Genomic DNA, 16,590 nt, shown 5'->3' with positions numbered 1-16,590 from the left:
TAATCCCCTGCTTAGGTTTTTATTTCAATAATTACATTTGCATTTCTAGGACTTCCATATGCTTTTTTTGATCAGCTATTTCTGGCCATTCCTAATAGTTTTTTGTTATATATTCAACTTTGTAAATGTTTTATTTCTTTAATGTATATAACTCTTAGATCATTTGAATCTGACCATCCCAACCTCTTCAGTTCTTGGAGGGTATTTTTTTTTTAAAAAGATTTATTTATTTGACAGAGAGCGAGCGAGCAAGCTCACATGCATGATCAGGGGAGATGGAGAAGCAGACTCCCCACAGAGCAGGGTTCCCCACTCAGGGCTCGATCCCAGGACCCTGGGATCTTGGAGGGTATTTTTAAATGTAAGTTTATTATTAGGTATGATGAAGTGAACAGGTCAGGACATTGCCATTAGATAGTTTGTGACTTACATTTCACAGAAGCAGGGGGGCACGTCATGCCCTGTGGAGACAGGGGCGCACAGGGAAATGCCAGGTCAGTTGGGAGGGAGAGTAAGGAGCACTGTGGCAAGACCCTTTATTGCTGTTTCTGTGGGAAAGACCAGACAAGGAAGAGTAAGCAGGTTTAAGACTGGCTACTCTGAATAATGCCCACAGGCTCTGGGGCCTAAGGGCTGTCCCTAGTTTGTTAGGTACCTGACAGGTGGTCAGGGCAGGTGGATATTGGCCTGGAGTTTAAGAGCTTAGAGGAGGTGGGAGGATGTGTGTGCTCTGGATTGACTAGTTTTCATATGAAAGGTGCACCGGAAGGTAAATTTAGGGTCTCTAGGAATTGGCTATCCCTGGGAGGGGGCGTCCTCCTGGGGCAGTAAGGCTCCAGATGTCAGAACCTCAGAATAAAAAAGGCATGCTTAATACAAGGGTCCGCACCCCTCACTGGGTAGTAGCTTGCATGCCTTTGTGTTTGATGATCTTTATCTGATCTTAGACTGTGTGGCTGATGACTCGACTCAGGGAATCTTTCCACCAAAGAGCATTTGCTTCTGCCCTATAGGTAGCCGAGGGGCTTAAAGGAACCATGGCCACTCTGGCTCCCTCCCTTAGAGCCGGGAGTCTGCCTCCACTGCTGTTCTTTGCTTTCCAGGTCCGATATCCCGGAAACACGGTTCTGTATTACTCTGGCCTTGTGGGAACTTGATGCCCTGCTGCCTGCGGATGAGGCCGACTCTGGTTCTCCTCCCCGTGCTCTGACACCCTGCTTCTCTGGCCTCTGTGGATTCCTTCCTTCCTCACTTCCAGTTGTTCCGAGACTTGAAGCCCAGGTTTCTGTTCCCGACGGTTCCTGATGGATCTGAACCCTGTCACATTTTACAGTGTTTTTAAAATTGGGGTGGGGGTGGAGAGGTGGGCCGTCTCTGGATGATAATTCTACCTTTTGTGAGACCAAAGGGGCATCAAAGGGTGTGTCCCATCCCAGCTCTAATTTTGTGGAGTGGAGGGTCCTTCAGAGTCAGGAGGGTTTTGTTGCCTACATCTGATCACTCTGACTCTATCACTCCTACCTCCCAGGCCCTCAGATTTCCATCTGGAACACTGCAGTGGCCTCCTTGCTCCTGCCCTTGCCTCACTTTGGTCTATTTCCAATATGGTAGCCAGAGAGATCCTGTTAAAACCTAAATCAGATTGTGTCACTCCTGTACTTAGAACACTCAAATTACTTTCCATCTCCAGCACAAAAGTCAAAGATTTTTCAGTGACCAAAAGACCCTGGATGACCTTCTCCTGTCTACTCCCTTGTCCCCATGAGCTTCCCTCCCCTCACCCTCTCCTGTTCTTGCTCATGATCCTATAATATCCTGGCCTCCTTGCAGTTCAAGAAACATGCTGGGCTTGGTCCTGCCTGTAAGTTGTCGTGTTAGCTCTGCCTGCTGCTTACAGTGCCCTTCCTCTAGCTAGGGCATTGGGCTCTGTGCTGAGCATGGAGCTTGCTTGAGATCCTCTCTCTCCTGCTCTTTTGCCCCCATTTGTAAGCTCTCTTAAAAAAGAAAAAAAAAAAGCTACATTGCCAGTGGAGCCTTCACAACCTCCCTATTCCCATTCCCTGCTTTTATTATTTTTTTTTTCCTAGCATTTAGGGTCATCTTACATACTATACATTTGTTCTTTTAGGAATCAACTTCACTGAGGTATGGTTTACATACAGTAAAGTGTACTCATTTTAAGTATGAAGTAAGAGTTTCAGCAAATGTATTCACCTGTGTACCACCACTTCAGTCAAAATATAGAGCCTTTCTATCACCAAAAAAATCCCCCTAGGTCCCTGTGCTACCTCGCAAGCACGTTTCTAGGCAATCACTGATCTGATCACGAGAGATCTTTGCTTCTTCTAGAACTCCATATAAGTGGAGTCACTCAGTATGAACACTTCTGTCTGGCCCCTTCTACTCAGTATAATGGTTTTGAGTTTTAACTGCTACTGCACGTATCAATAGTACAATAACTCTTCATGGATTTTTATGAATTAACTATGCATTTTTAGTGTTAAGTGATATTTCAATGTATGGATCTATCACAGTGTCTTTGGGGGTCTGATAATAGTCTTGTTTGTCTGGATTCAAGAAAATCAGTCTCTTGCATACAGTTGGTACATTGATATATGCACATTTTAAAGGGTAATTTGGCAATAAAAATAAAAACGAAATCTATATGTATCCAAAGACTCAAGAGTTTTACTGCTACAAATTTGTCTTATAAGAATACTTGCAATACTATGTAAAGTTAAATGCACCATAATTTTTATTGAATTTTATTGTCTGTACAAGATTATCATATGCATGGAATAGTTTTCAAAAATTGAATTAAAGCCACCTATGTTAACACGTAAGAGTATCAGTAGCATGTTTTAACTTAAAATGGCAAACTGCAAGACAATACCTTGAATATGATGCCATTTTTGGAAAAATCTTCTCCATGCTCAAGAAATCTTTGTATCTTCATTGAATTGCTAGTGGTCCTCATTGTTTTGGGGGGAAAAATGTGCTTAACCCAGAGAATTCTCTTTAAAAAAATCTCCAGTATCTGAATAACTATCTTTGTTTCTTTTTGAAGACAGTACAGCATACTTTTTAGAGCTCATCTGATTGGACAGTAAGGACTTTGCCTTTTAATTGAGGTTATGCTGGAATGCTTACAGGTGTCAATTTTCATTTGTAGGATTAATCTTGTAGTCTCCGTTTAGAAAGGGATATGCATTTCCATGCCACGGTAAGATTGTGTGAGTACAAAAAAAGCTTGTAATTTAATGATCATTTCAAGTCAACATTTCCTAATCGTTTTTCAGAAATTTAAGGGAAGAGTTGGGGGTAGGGGATGTAAGCGTATGAAGAGGGAAAGATGTGGAGGAAGGGAGCTGGTGAGGGTGGAAGCCAGGGGAAGCACGCTGGAAGCTGGCTCAAGGGACTCCAGAAATTTATTTGCCTTCAAGCCTGAGATCAAAGCTGTACATCTGTAACAAGTGCAGAGAGGGAGAAGGAACTCTATTTCAAACTGTTACTTACACACTAGAGGACAGGGACTTTCTGGAAGGACAACTATAACATAGTAGTTGCCTCTGAATTTTGTTTGTTGAACAGGTTTAGTTACTATGTACAGTGAAGTGTCTGGTCATAAATCTTGGCCACTAAGACCTGATGGGAGCCAAGACACAGATGGATACAAAAACAATCCCATAATAGAAGCAGGGGCTTTCTTATTCAGGACATTATTCTGATAAATGCAAAGAACAATAACCACTATTTATAATTAATGCCTGACTTATGATCCTGGTTCTTTCCATACTGGCTGCCAAAGTACAACGCATTTTCCTGTGTATACCCTGGTAACTTATTTAGAATGAGTGAGTTTGGAGAGATTTATGGTTTAAGAAGTTTTTATATGGTGAGTTCATTCAACCTTTCTGTTTATTATTGCAGAAAGAAATGCTGGAAAAGCTGGGGTGTGGTTATAAGTTTATAAAAGAGCCACATGTGAAAGGGCCACAGTGTGTGGGAAATATGTACTGATGCATAACAGAACATAACAGTGATGTTTTCATTAATCACAATACAGGTATCTTCTGCTTTTCAAAATTCACTTTTACAAAGGCCTATGTTAGTACCTGATTTTGCTAACTGAAAGAAATCTGAAGAGGACATTTGCTTTAAGAAAAAGGCCAAAGAAGACGAAATCAGAGGAAAGAACAAACCATAAGAGACTCTTAACTCTAGGAAACAAATAGGGTTGCTGGAGGTGGGAGGGGTTGGGGGGAGATGGGTAAGTGGGTGACAGGCATTGAGGAGGACACACGATGGAATGAACACTGGGTATTATAGGCAACTGATGAATCACTAAACTCTACCTCTGAAGCTAATACACTATATGTTAACAAATTGAATTTAAATTAAAAAGAAAAAGGGCAAAGAGTGAAAAAAGCATTCAGCATTGGTTTTGCAGCAGGCCATTCTAGAGGCAGTGTGTGCTGAGCAGTGGGAGTGGTGCCCCCAGACTCCCTCCCGGGGGAGCTCTACTCAAAATCTCTGCATCCAACTCTCTGCCTCCAGCTGCCAGAGCTTTGACTTGTGCCTGTGAGAAGCTGTGCTTCATCTCCACTTATTTTGTGCATCTAATAACGAGATATGTTCTAGGGTAACAGAAAAGCCTACGAGAGGTTATCTTTTGGGTTTGAGAATGCTAACACATTTTTCCATCCAAATTAATGGTAATTGCTTCTTCATCTTATGCCATTTTGGATTATAAAAAGTTTCACAGGAACATTCTGTTTTTGGATAGCTAGAGAGACTTGTATGTTGATGATGAGGGTTGAATTTTTCTCTAGAGGTCTTAATATTAGACTACTCAGTTGCTATTAAAATGATCCAGTTCATTTTTTGGTTTGGATTTGCACGAGGAAAGTTTGCACCTTGTGTCCATCCACCAACTTACATGGAATGATGACTCTTTTTTTCCTTGCTATAATGTCTTCATGGCCCTTTCTGGGCTGCACCCTTGACAGATGAGCTCAAAGGGCTCTCAGCACCTTTGTTTCTTGTAGAGCAATGATCAAAATTGTGATCTTTTTTTGAAGGGGGAGGTTCTTTGTGTCATGTTTCTATCTGCTGTAAGACCGTGGACTCAGTTAGAACCATCTGTCTTGTCCTACCCCTTCAATACTTAGAGTGCCTACCACACAGTAACATTAAAAAAAAATACTGAAAAGTAAAGAACAGAGAATAGGTAGAAAAAAGATTGGTTTAGAGAACAGATCAGGAAAATAGCAGTTTTGAGAGAAATTTAAGACAATGATCCTGATTACAATCATTTTAAACTGCAAAATGGGGCAGCCCTGGTGGTGCAGCAGTTTGGTGCCACCTGCAGCCCGGGTGATCCTGGAGATCCGGGATCGAGTCCCGCATCAGGTTCCCTGCGTGGAGCCTGCTTCTCCCTCTGCCTGTGTCTATGCCTCTCCTCTCTCTCTCTCTGTCAATAAATAAATAAAATCTTAAAAAAAAATTTTAACTGCGAAATGTGCTAAAAAGCTATAGGATTGCAAAGATTTTTGGCAGTATGCATCTTCCACTATATTCGTGTGAATAAGAGGGGTTCATGACAGTATAGTTATTTATGCTACAAGCTGGATTGAGTTAATTTTTATAGGGCTCAGTGGAAGGCAACTGACAAATCTCTGTCAGGAGACAAAGTATCACATCCCATGGGATGACAAGTGTGAACTAGGAGGTGGGCAACATAATGATTTGAACTCCTACAACACCAGGTTTCCAGTGGTGGAAACCTCTCTGCTTTTTCAAAGTTGCTATTTCTCACACCTACCGGTCAATAATATGCAGTCTCCGCATTGATAAGCATTGACAGATGTAGAATAAAACATGGTAAATAATATACTGTGTTAAAACACCAGCCTTTCATAGTTGAATTAATTGCAATCTACTTTTAAGGAATTATGGGACAATTCCTTGAGTATTTGAATAGTGTCAGCTCAGATCAAGCATTTATGAAGTGGTATTGGGAGTGGAGAGTGAACCTCGGTTCACCTCAAGGAGCTCGATCTCTGGGTGGATTGAATGTATTATTGAAATGTAGAAAACAGTAATGACACATGACTCCTTTTGGGTGTCCGAATTTGAAATGGAACCACCTTTGTAAAACACTTTATTTTTTAAATTTTTAAAAAATATTTTATTTATTAATGAGAGACACACAGAGAGGCAGAGACACAGGCAGAGGGAGAAGCAGGCTCCACGCGGGGAGCCCAATGTGGGACTCAATCCTGGGACTCCAGGATCATGCCCTGGGCTGAAGGCAGGTGCTCCAATCACTGAGCCACCCAGGCGTTCCTGTTTAACATATTAAGGTGATTTTTATATATGGGTTATTTGCATACCCGTTTATTTAGGCAGTGAGAAGACAAGAATAAGGATAGAAATACATCTGTGTGTGTAGTACCTTATTCTGTTCTTTCATTAAGTGGTTTAGTCATAAAAAAGTTATCACATGCTGCCACCCAGCTCAAGAAACCAAGCATTGCCCATAAAACTATTCTGCTATTCCCATTCCTTTCTCTCCTTTCTCTATCGTTAGACAGTTTTGCTTTTCAAACTTTTTGGAAATTGTGTCATCATGTACACATCACTTTACAACTTGCTTTTGTAATTCAGTTACCCTCAGATTTATCCAGGTAGAAGCTTTAAAATCCTATTAATTGCAATTTCAATCTACTGGCCATACACTATTCCAGTATATGTACGATTATTCATAATTTGTCCAATCTTCTCATGCAGGCAGTTCAGGTGGTTTTCAGTGTTTTCCACATGCAGAGTTGCCGTGAACATTCCTGCCACGTCAGGGCCTGTGTAGCTAGGAGTGGAATGGCTGGATGGTGGAGATTGCACTGTACTTCACCTGGGCAGATGGCTCGCCAGAGAGAATTCTCTGTTCATACTTCCCCTGGCCATTTAAGAACATTCCCACTGTTTCTCTTCTCTGCAGTCAGCAGATTCAATTTTCATAAATTTGATGATTGTGAAATCTCCTTTCAGCTCCTTTTTCTGATTATCTTTGAGGGTACGATTTCATTGGCATTCTGCTTCTGTTGAATTGCTTAGTCCTATTCTTCAGTGCAATTTTCTTAAAGTACGTAGGCGAAGCAGATACCTGTGAACATCTTTCTTATTGCCACTATTAAAGCATCCTACCATTTTCACCCTAAATCTATTTGAAACTTCAGTAGCATGCTTTGTGCCAAAGGAATATAAATAGCAAGTTGACTTTTCACATTTGGTTTGGAAAGACTGTCATTTCCCAAGGATTCGTTACTCGTTTCCATTGAGAAGCTCTGAAGCTCCACATGGTGCTGCATGTGGGGAGGAGCACCGGCTCTGGGGTTAGAGACCTGGGTTGGAATTAAGCAGCTTTACCTCTTTGAGCCTGTCTCTTCTTGCTCTCTCCTCCTAGTCTGTATATTAAGAGCATCAGGTCATTGAGAGGTTTAGAAACACTCGAGCTCGAGTGTCTGGTGCAGTGACTTGCTCAGAGCAAACTGTGGTAAACTGCAGTCATAAGAACTAGGTAAAAGAAATAGTTTGGAAATACTTCTCCGATTTTTGTCTCCTACCTGGTACCCATGTGGAATTCCAAGCAGAGTTTGCATGTAGCAAAAAGTAGAAAGTACACCTTTTCAGAAGCATTACCTCTATCATATGTTGAAGCCCCTTATACACTTCAAATCACTTTTCTTTTTTTTTTGCAGGAAATCTAAGAGGGAGGGTGGGGGGTGTGGGGAGGGAGGGAGGCAGGCAGGCCAGGTAGTCCTCCTTATTTACCTTCTTTTTTCTGAGGAGGAAAACGTGCGGTGGAGCCAAGACAAGAAGCTATGGTTCCTAATTCTTATTCTAGGAGGTTTTGTCTTTTGTTTGTTAGTTGAGTTTTGCTTTATTTGGTTTCTGTTTTCCTCTAAAAGCTTTCTAGCAAAGTAGTGAGAAGTGGCTGTAAGAAGCTTGCATTTTATATTATTTTCTCTTAGAAGATAAGGATGCTTGGCAGTAAAAATATAAGGACATTTTCTAAGCAAATTAAAATTTTCATTAAAATTTTTTAGAGATGTATTTTATTTTGAGAGAAAGAGAGTCAGAGGGAGGGGCAGAGGGAGAGGTAGAGAGAGTCAGAGGCAGATTCCCCGCTGAGCACGGAGCCCAACACATAGCAAGATCCCACAGCCCTGAGATCATGTCCTGAGTGGAAACCAAGAGTAGGATGCTTAAGTGAGTCTGCCCCCCAGGCACCCCAAGGAAAGTTAATGTTTTTTTAATAGATGATGTCCTCTCCGCCCACAGGCCCTGCTAGACTTATCCCTCTGACCCTTCACACCTCACTTGAGAGCATCTCCCCACCCCTTGAAGCCCCACACCTCCAACCTGAGATACACCTGCTGCCTTTCCTTCTGCCGTGGCCTGCCTCTGGTTTGTGTTTCTTTGGTGTCAGGCCTCTTAGTGCCCTCTCCCTCTCCATCTTGCTCACGCTTGGGCCATCAAGACATAGTAGGTGTCCCACAAATATGCTGAATGAATGGATCTAAAGTAAACTTACTCCTTGGGAGTAGGTGTGATGCTGAATATCTGCTACTAAAATGGTCAATAAATCGAGCCAGAGTGTAATTGAAACGTCTCAGGCTGTGAAGCATCCACGTTGACTTATTGGCTTATTTTATCGGGCTTGTTTCTTCATGTACGTACAGGCTTGGAGAAGGAATCTAGGCTGATAGTTGACCTTAACTGAATTTTGTTTTCGTTAAGGATACGTGAAAATGAGCAGTAACATTTTGGTTTTTCTTCTGTATTCCATACTGTAATGACAATAGAACATACCCCGAATCAGCCATAATTCTGCTCTAATTGTCTTTCATTTTTCTAAGTTTTTCTGTATATGCATCTGTATATTCCATACCATAGTATCTGTACAAATTTGTATTCTTCCCTTAGCATATCAGGCATATTGACATTAGTATATTTTCTCCCATGTGGCTTTTTAGTGGCTAAATATTCTTGCATATAAATGATGTACCAAAGTGTATACAACAAATTCCATATTTTTGAACATTTAGATTCTTTGCAGTTTTTATTGCTATCAGTGATGCCGAGGTGATTCTCTTGGTTTTCCTGTTATCATTTATGTATGTGTGCGTGTATGGTTAAATGTAGGGGAGGTAGTAAATGGTGCACAGAGAGGTTAAGGGCATGGCTCTGCTGTCGTGTTGCCTGGGTTCACAGCCTTGCTCTGCTGCTTACTGGATGCCCTCCCTGGCAAGTTCTGTGACCTCAATCCTTAGCCCATTTGTAAAATGGAGGAAATTCTTAGATTTCCTGGAATTGTTAGAAAGACTAAATGATAAAGAATATCATTGGTATAGGAGATGCAATATATGAGATGTGATATACAAATTGCTTACAACACAGTCTGATACAAAGTGAAGGCTCATTAAAATTTAGCTATTAAGTAATCCAGGTTTGGGGGAGGGATGGAGGTAGGTGGAAGGATAGATGACATCAGATTGGCCATGATCCAGCCGGTTGATGAAGCATGGGTGCCAGATGTGAGCATACTATGCTATTCTACTTCTTTTAATTTTTTAAAATTTTAAAAAAGATTTTATTTATTTACTCATGAGAGACACACAGAGAGAGGAGGCAGAGACACAGGCAGAGGGAGAAGCAGACTCCTCACAGGGAGCCTGATGCGGGACTCGATCCTTAGACCCGGAATCGCGCCCTGAGCCGAAGGCAGACGCTCAACCACTGAGCCACCCAGGCGTCCTCTATTCTATTTTTTTATGTTTGAGTTTATTTGTATATTTTACAATATGAAGTAAGAGTATATACAATACAAAGACATTTAGGTTTTATATTCATTTTTTGGTTTTGAAGTCTTTTCCTTGGACCTGTTTCTAGAAGAGTCACCAGGTGGGATGTTGGATATTGTATAATCCTTGCCGAGTATGGCCAAACTGTTTTAGTCAAGAATTATTTACAGGACTTCCCCCAATCTGTAATAAGCCAGTTTTATCACAGTCTTTAGCACAGGGTATAACCACTTCATGTTTTTTTTTTTTTATCAAATTTTATAAATCAAAAGGTACCTCAGTTATTTTAATACCCTCCTTCCCCCGTCTCACTTCTTTTTTCCTGAAGTATAGACGATGCACAGTGTTACACGAGCTTCAGGACTAAAGCAAAGGGATTGGACAAGTTTATACATTGCGCTGCACTCCCCACGAGTGTGGCTCCCATCTGTCGCCGTAAATGCTGTTGCCGTATCGTGGCCTGTGTTCCCTGCGCTGTGCCTTTTGTCCCATGACATTCGTTCCATACCCGGAAGCCTGGATCTCATTCTCCCCTTCACCTGTTTGCCCGGCCCCCCAGCCTCCTCCCCTCTGGCAACCACCAGTTCATTCTCTGTATTTATAGGTCTGATTCTGCCCTTTAAGCACTCCCTTTTTGGATTAATAGTAACTTTGGATATTTGCTTAATTGTATTTACTGATGGTTATAATTTCTCAAGTTTATCTACTTCTCTCCTTGGTCCTTTCATCTATTAGAGTTTTATAGGATTTCATTTAATGAGAGCAATAGGACTGTTTGGGGGAGCTAAGCCCATTTTGGCTGTCACATTTCATTTTTTAACTTAAAGGAAAAACTGTCCTCAATATGTGGCTCTTATGATACTTGATTGAAAAATCCTTCTTTGGTATATATATTCATGGCAAACATTTTTTTATGATACTTTTAAAATCCTGGGTGTAGGAAGGATTATGATCTCCTTGTCATATTGATCTGGAGTAAGTTTTTGATTGACGGTTGCTATAAATCCATGGTCAGGCCATGATGAATTGCTTCGAGGTGACAGCCACGACTGTTCTTTATATAGTGTTCCCTCCGTGTGCTGTCCTCTTCATTACAAACCATCTGCCACTGGAGGCCAGGCTGCAAATGTCCCTTGTCAATGAAATTTGACCTCCGTAAATCTGCAGATGTCTTTGGAAGGACAGGGAGACAGCCATTCTGCTTTTACGGTATTATATTTATGATGACTGTGCTCCTCGCTGCTTCTCCATCATTTTCTGCTTTCCATGACACTAATCACAACCAATTTCAATAAAGATCATGGTCACGAGTTCTCTCTGTAGCTTTTAAGATACTGTCACGTGCCAATCATTAGGATACTAGGTCACTCTGCTGTTGTTACTAATTCATATTGTGAGTCTCCTTTTCTAGGGCTGGCACATTTCTGTTGTGTTATATTATTACAACCTGTACTTAAAAAAATTAGGATAATAAGGCTTAATAATGTACTGGTTTATTTATACTTTATAGTATTCTGTGTTTAAACCTATAATTTGTAAATAATAGTTTTTTAGAAATGGATTTCTGGTGTGCTTGAGGGCTGTATTTTTTTTTTTTTTTTTTTTTTTACCATTTTTGCAACCATAGGGACTGGATGGTGACAGTTTATGAAGGGCTCTATATTTCATGTTCACATTATTTATTACTTGACAAATGGCAAGAGGGGCATAAAATTTTTGTCAGATTTGCATAAACTTTCTTACAAAGAGCATTTATGGTACACAACACATGCATAAATCCTCAATCATCCTTTTGCCGTCTGCCTTGTAGTTTTTTCCTTTCTCATAATTGGGAAAACTTTTTTTTTTTTTTTTTGGCGTTTATTGTATTCAGGTATCATTGACCTATAACATTAGTTTTAGGTGTACAACAGAGTGATTTGGTATTTGTGTATGTGGCTCTGTGGTTCCACAATGAGTCCAATTACCACCTAATTACAAATCATTTTTCTTTTCTTCCTGTGATGAGGACTTTTAAGATCTACTCTTACCGCCTTGCAAATAGGCAGTACAGTATTGTTTGCAGTAGCCACCCTTAGATTCTCATGACTTATTTTATGGCTGGAAGTTTATATGTTTCCAGCCTTTGCTCCCCCCAGTCCCACCTCTGGCCACCTGTTTCCTGGTGGAAAATTTTAAAGATAAGAAAAGTTTGTCACAATGGAAAGAACCTACCAACTGTTTAAAGGAACCATGCAAAATTGAAGGTATGGGTTTTTTTTTTTTCTTTTCTTTTTGTTGGTTTCTTTAGGGAAGTTAAATTTTAAGCCAGAGATTATGACCTGAGGTGATGTGATTGTCTAAATGTGACACTGGTTATCAGACTTCAGCAAAAGCACCTTCTAAAAGATCTGAAACTCACTTATCAGGAAAATAAACGTTCTGTATAAAAAAGTAGCCTCGAATACTGTATACCGACTAGACTGGAATGAAAATAATAAAAAAAGCATCTCACATGTGTCTCTCAATGTGTTGTGGTGTTTATGCATTCATTTTATAAAACTTTTAAAAGACAGTTCCCCAAGTAATGTTTCTTATGATACAAGATAAATGCAAAAATGGACATAAACATCCTGGTTAAATAGCAAAAAGGGGAATTGCTTAGTTTTTCAAAAATGTAGATTTTTAGTCACCTTAAGAAAGATACATTACTTGTCATACAGCCAGCTGGAGTGGGGTGAGCCAGGGCTGGAGTCCTAGATACATGTACCTCTCCCCTTGCAATTCTAGCGTCCCTGTAAAGTGTGTGTGTGTGTGTGTGTGTGGGGGGGGGAGGTGACAAAATTTAAAAGTAGAGGAATTTGTGCATACATTGATAGTAAACTCAATGTAGCATATTTCTTTCCAGTTTATTGTGTATTCCCTGGCCTGGTATAAATATTTGTCTCAGACTTCTCTAGGGATCATCTCATTAACTGTTTAACCCACATGCTATACCCTTTGCTTGACCGGTTTTGCCATCTTTTCCTCTCCACGTTCCACGCTGGATGTAGAGGCAACTGGCTGGCTTCCTACCCGTGGTCACAGTGTCAAGGTGAATGGCAGCCAAACCTCTCTGCCTTCTTGGGCCCCATTAGGGTTCTGTGCTCCTCTTGGATCATGTACTTTTTTGTGAGCCAAGTTTCCCAAAGATGAGCAGCCTCCCTGGCCCCAGTGTCGTGAAGGGGTTACTCTCCCTCATCTCTCCCGTGTGCAGCATCCCTGCACTTCAACCAGTGATTGTCTCCCTTTTTCTTGTCGACTTCTCATGCTCATCTTTAAATGTCCTGGGGGGTTTAGTCCAGTTCACAAGCTAAAAAAGTTCACTTATTTAAAATGAGTGGTTTGACCGGACATCAGACTCCTAATTCTAGAGAACACACTGATGGTCATTGGGCGGGGGGTTGGGGTGGGGGTGGGGTGGGGTCTGGGGAGAGGGGGGAAATAGGTGAAGGGGATTGTGAGTACACTTACCTTGATGAGCACTGAGTAATACATGGAGTGATTGGACCATTATATTGTACACCCCAAACTAACACTATGTTCATTACACTGGAATTAAAAATAAAATGAATGGTTTGAAGAAATCTTTAGATCTAAACAGATTTTTCACCTGGGTCTACCTTGTATCTCTGCTCCTAAGAGGCCATATGGTACAGGGTACAGGGTACAGGTACAATAGAGACTTTCTGAGTCAGATTGCCTAGTTCTGCCTCTTACTACAGTCTGACCTTGGGAAAATTCCTTAATCTCTGCATCTCTGGTATTTGGTAATGGTAGAAGGATTTTTATTATTTCCATCTATAGTTGTAGTGAAGGTTAACCAGATGAATACATGTAAAGCATCTAACGACAGTGTCTGGCCCTGAGTAGGCCTATCGCTTGCCATTTCTGTCCACGCTCATGGAGGCTCAGTGCTGACCCAGGGATCTGTTCCCTTGGCATACTTGATGTTTGCACTTTGGCTAGTAATCTGTTGATCCTTGATACATATATTTTAGGATCCTAAAGCCAACATCCTACAATATGCATATTGACAGGTCATGATAAAAATACCAGAATTTTTATCAAAGAAAATACAAACACACCCGTCAAATGACCGTAGGTTGGACAAAGACCAAAACAAGTTTGGTCTCATCCACTGTTTATTTTTATTTTTTTGGCCACCTGAAAAATCCTCAGCTCTTACCTGATGAGAACACTCATTCATGTTGTAACTGTGTGAGTCCTGTTTGACATCAACAGCTTTCTGCCCAAAGCAGTTCTTGCCCAGATGGAGATTTCCATCGTGGGAAGTTTTGTTGTTCAGTAAACAAGACTTAGAATATGTCCTCGCTGGTCCGTGCACAAACCTTTGGGGGTTCTGGGTACTAACGCAGTGCAGAATGGTGTCTCAGCTATAGCCAGACGCCAGACAGTTTGAGTGCTAAAGCGTGGTGAGGCCATGGGGCGGTGAAATTTGAGTCACTCCTTTAAAAAAAAAAAAAGAAAAAGAAAAAAGAAAACAACTGTCTAAACCCCATGCCTTTTCTGATGTGGCAGATCAGGGGGAGGGGTGGAGAGCAGGAGGACACTGACCGTCCCGAGAGCACAGCTAGATGTGGGCACGTTGCCACGTCTCATGGCTCTGATGCCAAGTTCACTGAGGTCTGACCATCCGTGGCCACTGCTAAGCTCACAGACACTGGTCTCTTATTGTTTACTGTATCAATGATTAGTAAAGGGCAAGGCATGAGAAAAGCTTACATAACCGGGGATGTGATCTCTTTATTCCTCACATAAATCCGTGGCGAGCCATTTGACTTACCCACTTCAAAATTTAGAGGTTCTTGCCTATCTTGATTTTGAGTGGGATTCTAAGCCAGAAGTCTTTGGAATGGATGTATTACTTGGCTTCTAATTACATGGGAAGGGGGGGCATTTATCCATAAGAGTCAATCAGTCCTGGTCTTCGGATGGTTCTAGAAGGCTCTGGAAAGACCAGCAAAAAAGGGTTGCTCAGCAATGGTATCATAACATCAGAGTGTGAGTCTCCAGTGTGTTCCAGGCAGCGTCGCTGGGGTTAGATGAGATGCTAATGCCGAAAGGTCAGTGTCTAGCATGTGGTCAATGCTCACGTGTTCTTTTCCCCACAGATGTTAGTACGTAGAACATTGAAATAGGTTTCTCTAAGGAAACCAACAGGCCCATAAGAATAATGTTTATCATTTTTATGGGTCTTAATATTTCAAATATACCAAAGCTGTTAAAAATCCTACGCCTCCACGTACCATATAGTTTTAAAATGCATCTTGCCAAGTAGGTCTTAAATTCTTAAAGAACTGAAACCCTGCAAATACAGTGGCAAGTCTCCCTCCCCAGGACCTCTCTGTATCCCTTCTCCAACTTTCTTTGAGATAACCCTATCCTGGTGGTGTGCATTCCTTCCCCTTCACAGATTTGACTTTCACTGCATATTTGTGTACTCACAAACAATGTCTAGTGTTGTGTTGTAAAAACTTACATATGCAGTACGATGTAGCAGATCCTTGAACGTATGTTTTTCACTCGCTGAGATTGTACCTGTGTTGCTGTGTAAGATTTCATTGTATGAAGTACACAGTAACTAGCGACTTCACGTGTTACTGAGTTATCACAAAACACTTTGAATATCTTTGACTGGTTCACGAATTTAAACCCGGCTTTATCCAATTCCACCATGCCATGCCCTCGATAAATATTAGGAAAATAAAGTTGAAAAAAATAAGCTTGCAGGCTGCCCTCTAGTGTCTCTGTGGGAAGTGAAGGAAACTGGTAGTTGTCCTGGCCTGGAGCAGGCAAGATCAAGGCAGCCCTGCCTTCCTCAAAGGCGTCTACACTGCAGGAGGCCCCGAGGTCTGGGGGGAGTGTGGGTCCCCTACCTGAGACAGGGCTTGAGAAAAGCACAAGACTGTTTCTTATGAATGACAAGTGTGGCAAACCACTGATATGTCTGGGGCCTGAAAGGCCCTGTGGGATACGAAGAATTTTAAAAAAGGAATGTAAGACATCAGGGTGCCCAGGTGGCTCAGTTGATTAAGTGGACATCCTACTCTTGGTTTTGGCTTGGGTCCTGATCTTTGGGGTCGTGAGCTCGAGCTCCACACTGGGTGTGGAATCTGCTTAAGATTCTCTATTTCTGCCTCTGCCCCTTCCCCTCCCCTGCTTGCTCTCTCTCACTCTCTCAAAAAAAAAAAAAAAAAAAAAGTAAGACATGGACCCAGCCCTCAAGGAGCTTAGAAATCCTAGCAGACATCCAGTATGGATCTAGTTCATTTGTAATCTCCCATGCTATGGACATGTCATCATTTATTTGACCCTCCCCTTATTCATGGGTCATCTCTTTTTTGCTGAAAACTGTAGCTCTTACTGTGGACATGGAGGTGTTCGTCTGTGCTCTGGTGCTCTGATTTCTGGGATGACTGGAGAGGGGGCTATCTGTATTTTTAATTGTAATACAAGCTGCCACATTGCTTCCTAAAAAGACTGCACAGAATTCCTATTTCCCCACCAGCATCACATGAGAGCATCCTCTCCCTACATCGTCGCCTCTGATAGTTAAGACATCTTGAGTGTCTGGTTGGATATAGAGTTATATGCCTTTGTTATCAATTTCTGTGGCCAGTTGGGAATATCAGCGTCTGTTTGGACATTATGTTGGCTGTTTTTGTCTTGTCTGCTGCTCATC

General features: G+C 41.4%; 1 protein-coding gene across 3 annotated transcripts in view; it reads left to right on the top strand.

Annotated features, from left to right (window-relative positions):
- FANK1 (fibronectin type III and ankyrin repeat domains 1) overlaps nt 1-16,590 on the top strand; it is a 96,475-nt gene that overhangs the window by 54,989 nt on the left and 24,896 nt on the right. For 2 of the 3 annotated variants that reach the window (XM_041744898.1, XM_041744896.1), the window contains exon 1: nt 14,846-14,971. The exons of the other annotated variant lie outside the window; for it this stretch is intronic. In XM_041744898.1, coding sequence (XP_041600832.1) covers nt 14,956-14,971 — 16 coding nt within the window. In that variant the 5' untranslated portion in view covers nt 14,846-14,955. Of the gene's footprint in view, nt 1-14,845; nt 14,972-16,590 lie in introns of those variants that run through there. 3 annotated transcript variants of the gene reach the window in all.

Source organism: Vulpes lagopus, chromosome 2 (assembly GCF_018345385.1).
Source record: "Vulpes lagopus strain Blue_001 chromosome 2, ASM1834538v1, whole genome shotgun sequence".
Classification (NCBI taxonomy): domain Eukaryota; kingdom Metazoa; phylum Chordata; class Mammalia; order Carnivora; family Canidae; genus Vulpes; species Vulpes lagopus.
Note: the sequence above shows the minus strand (reverse complement) of the source record. Positions and strands in the feature narration are given on the sequence as shown.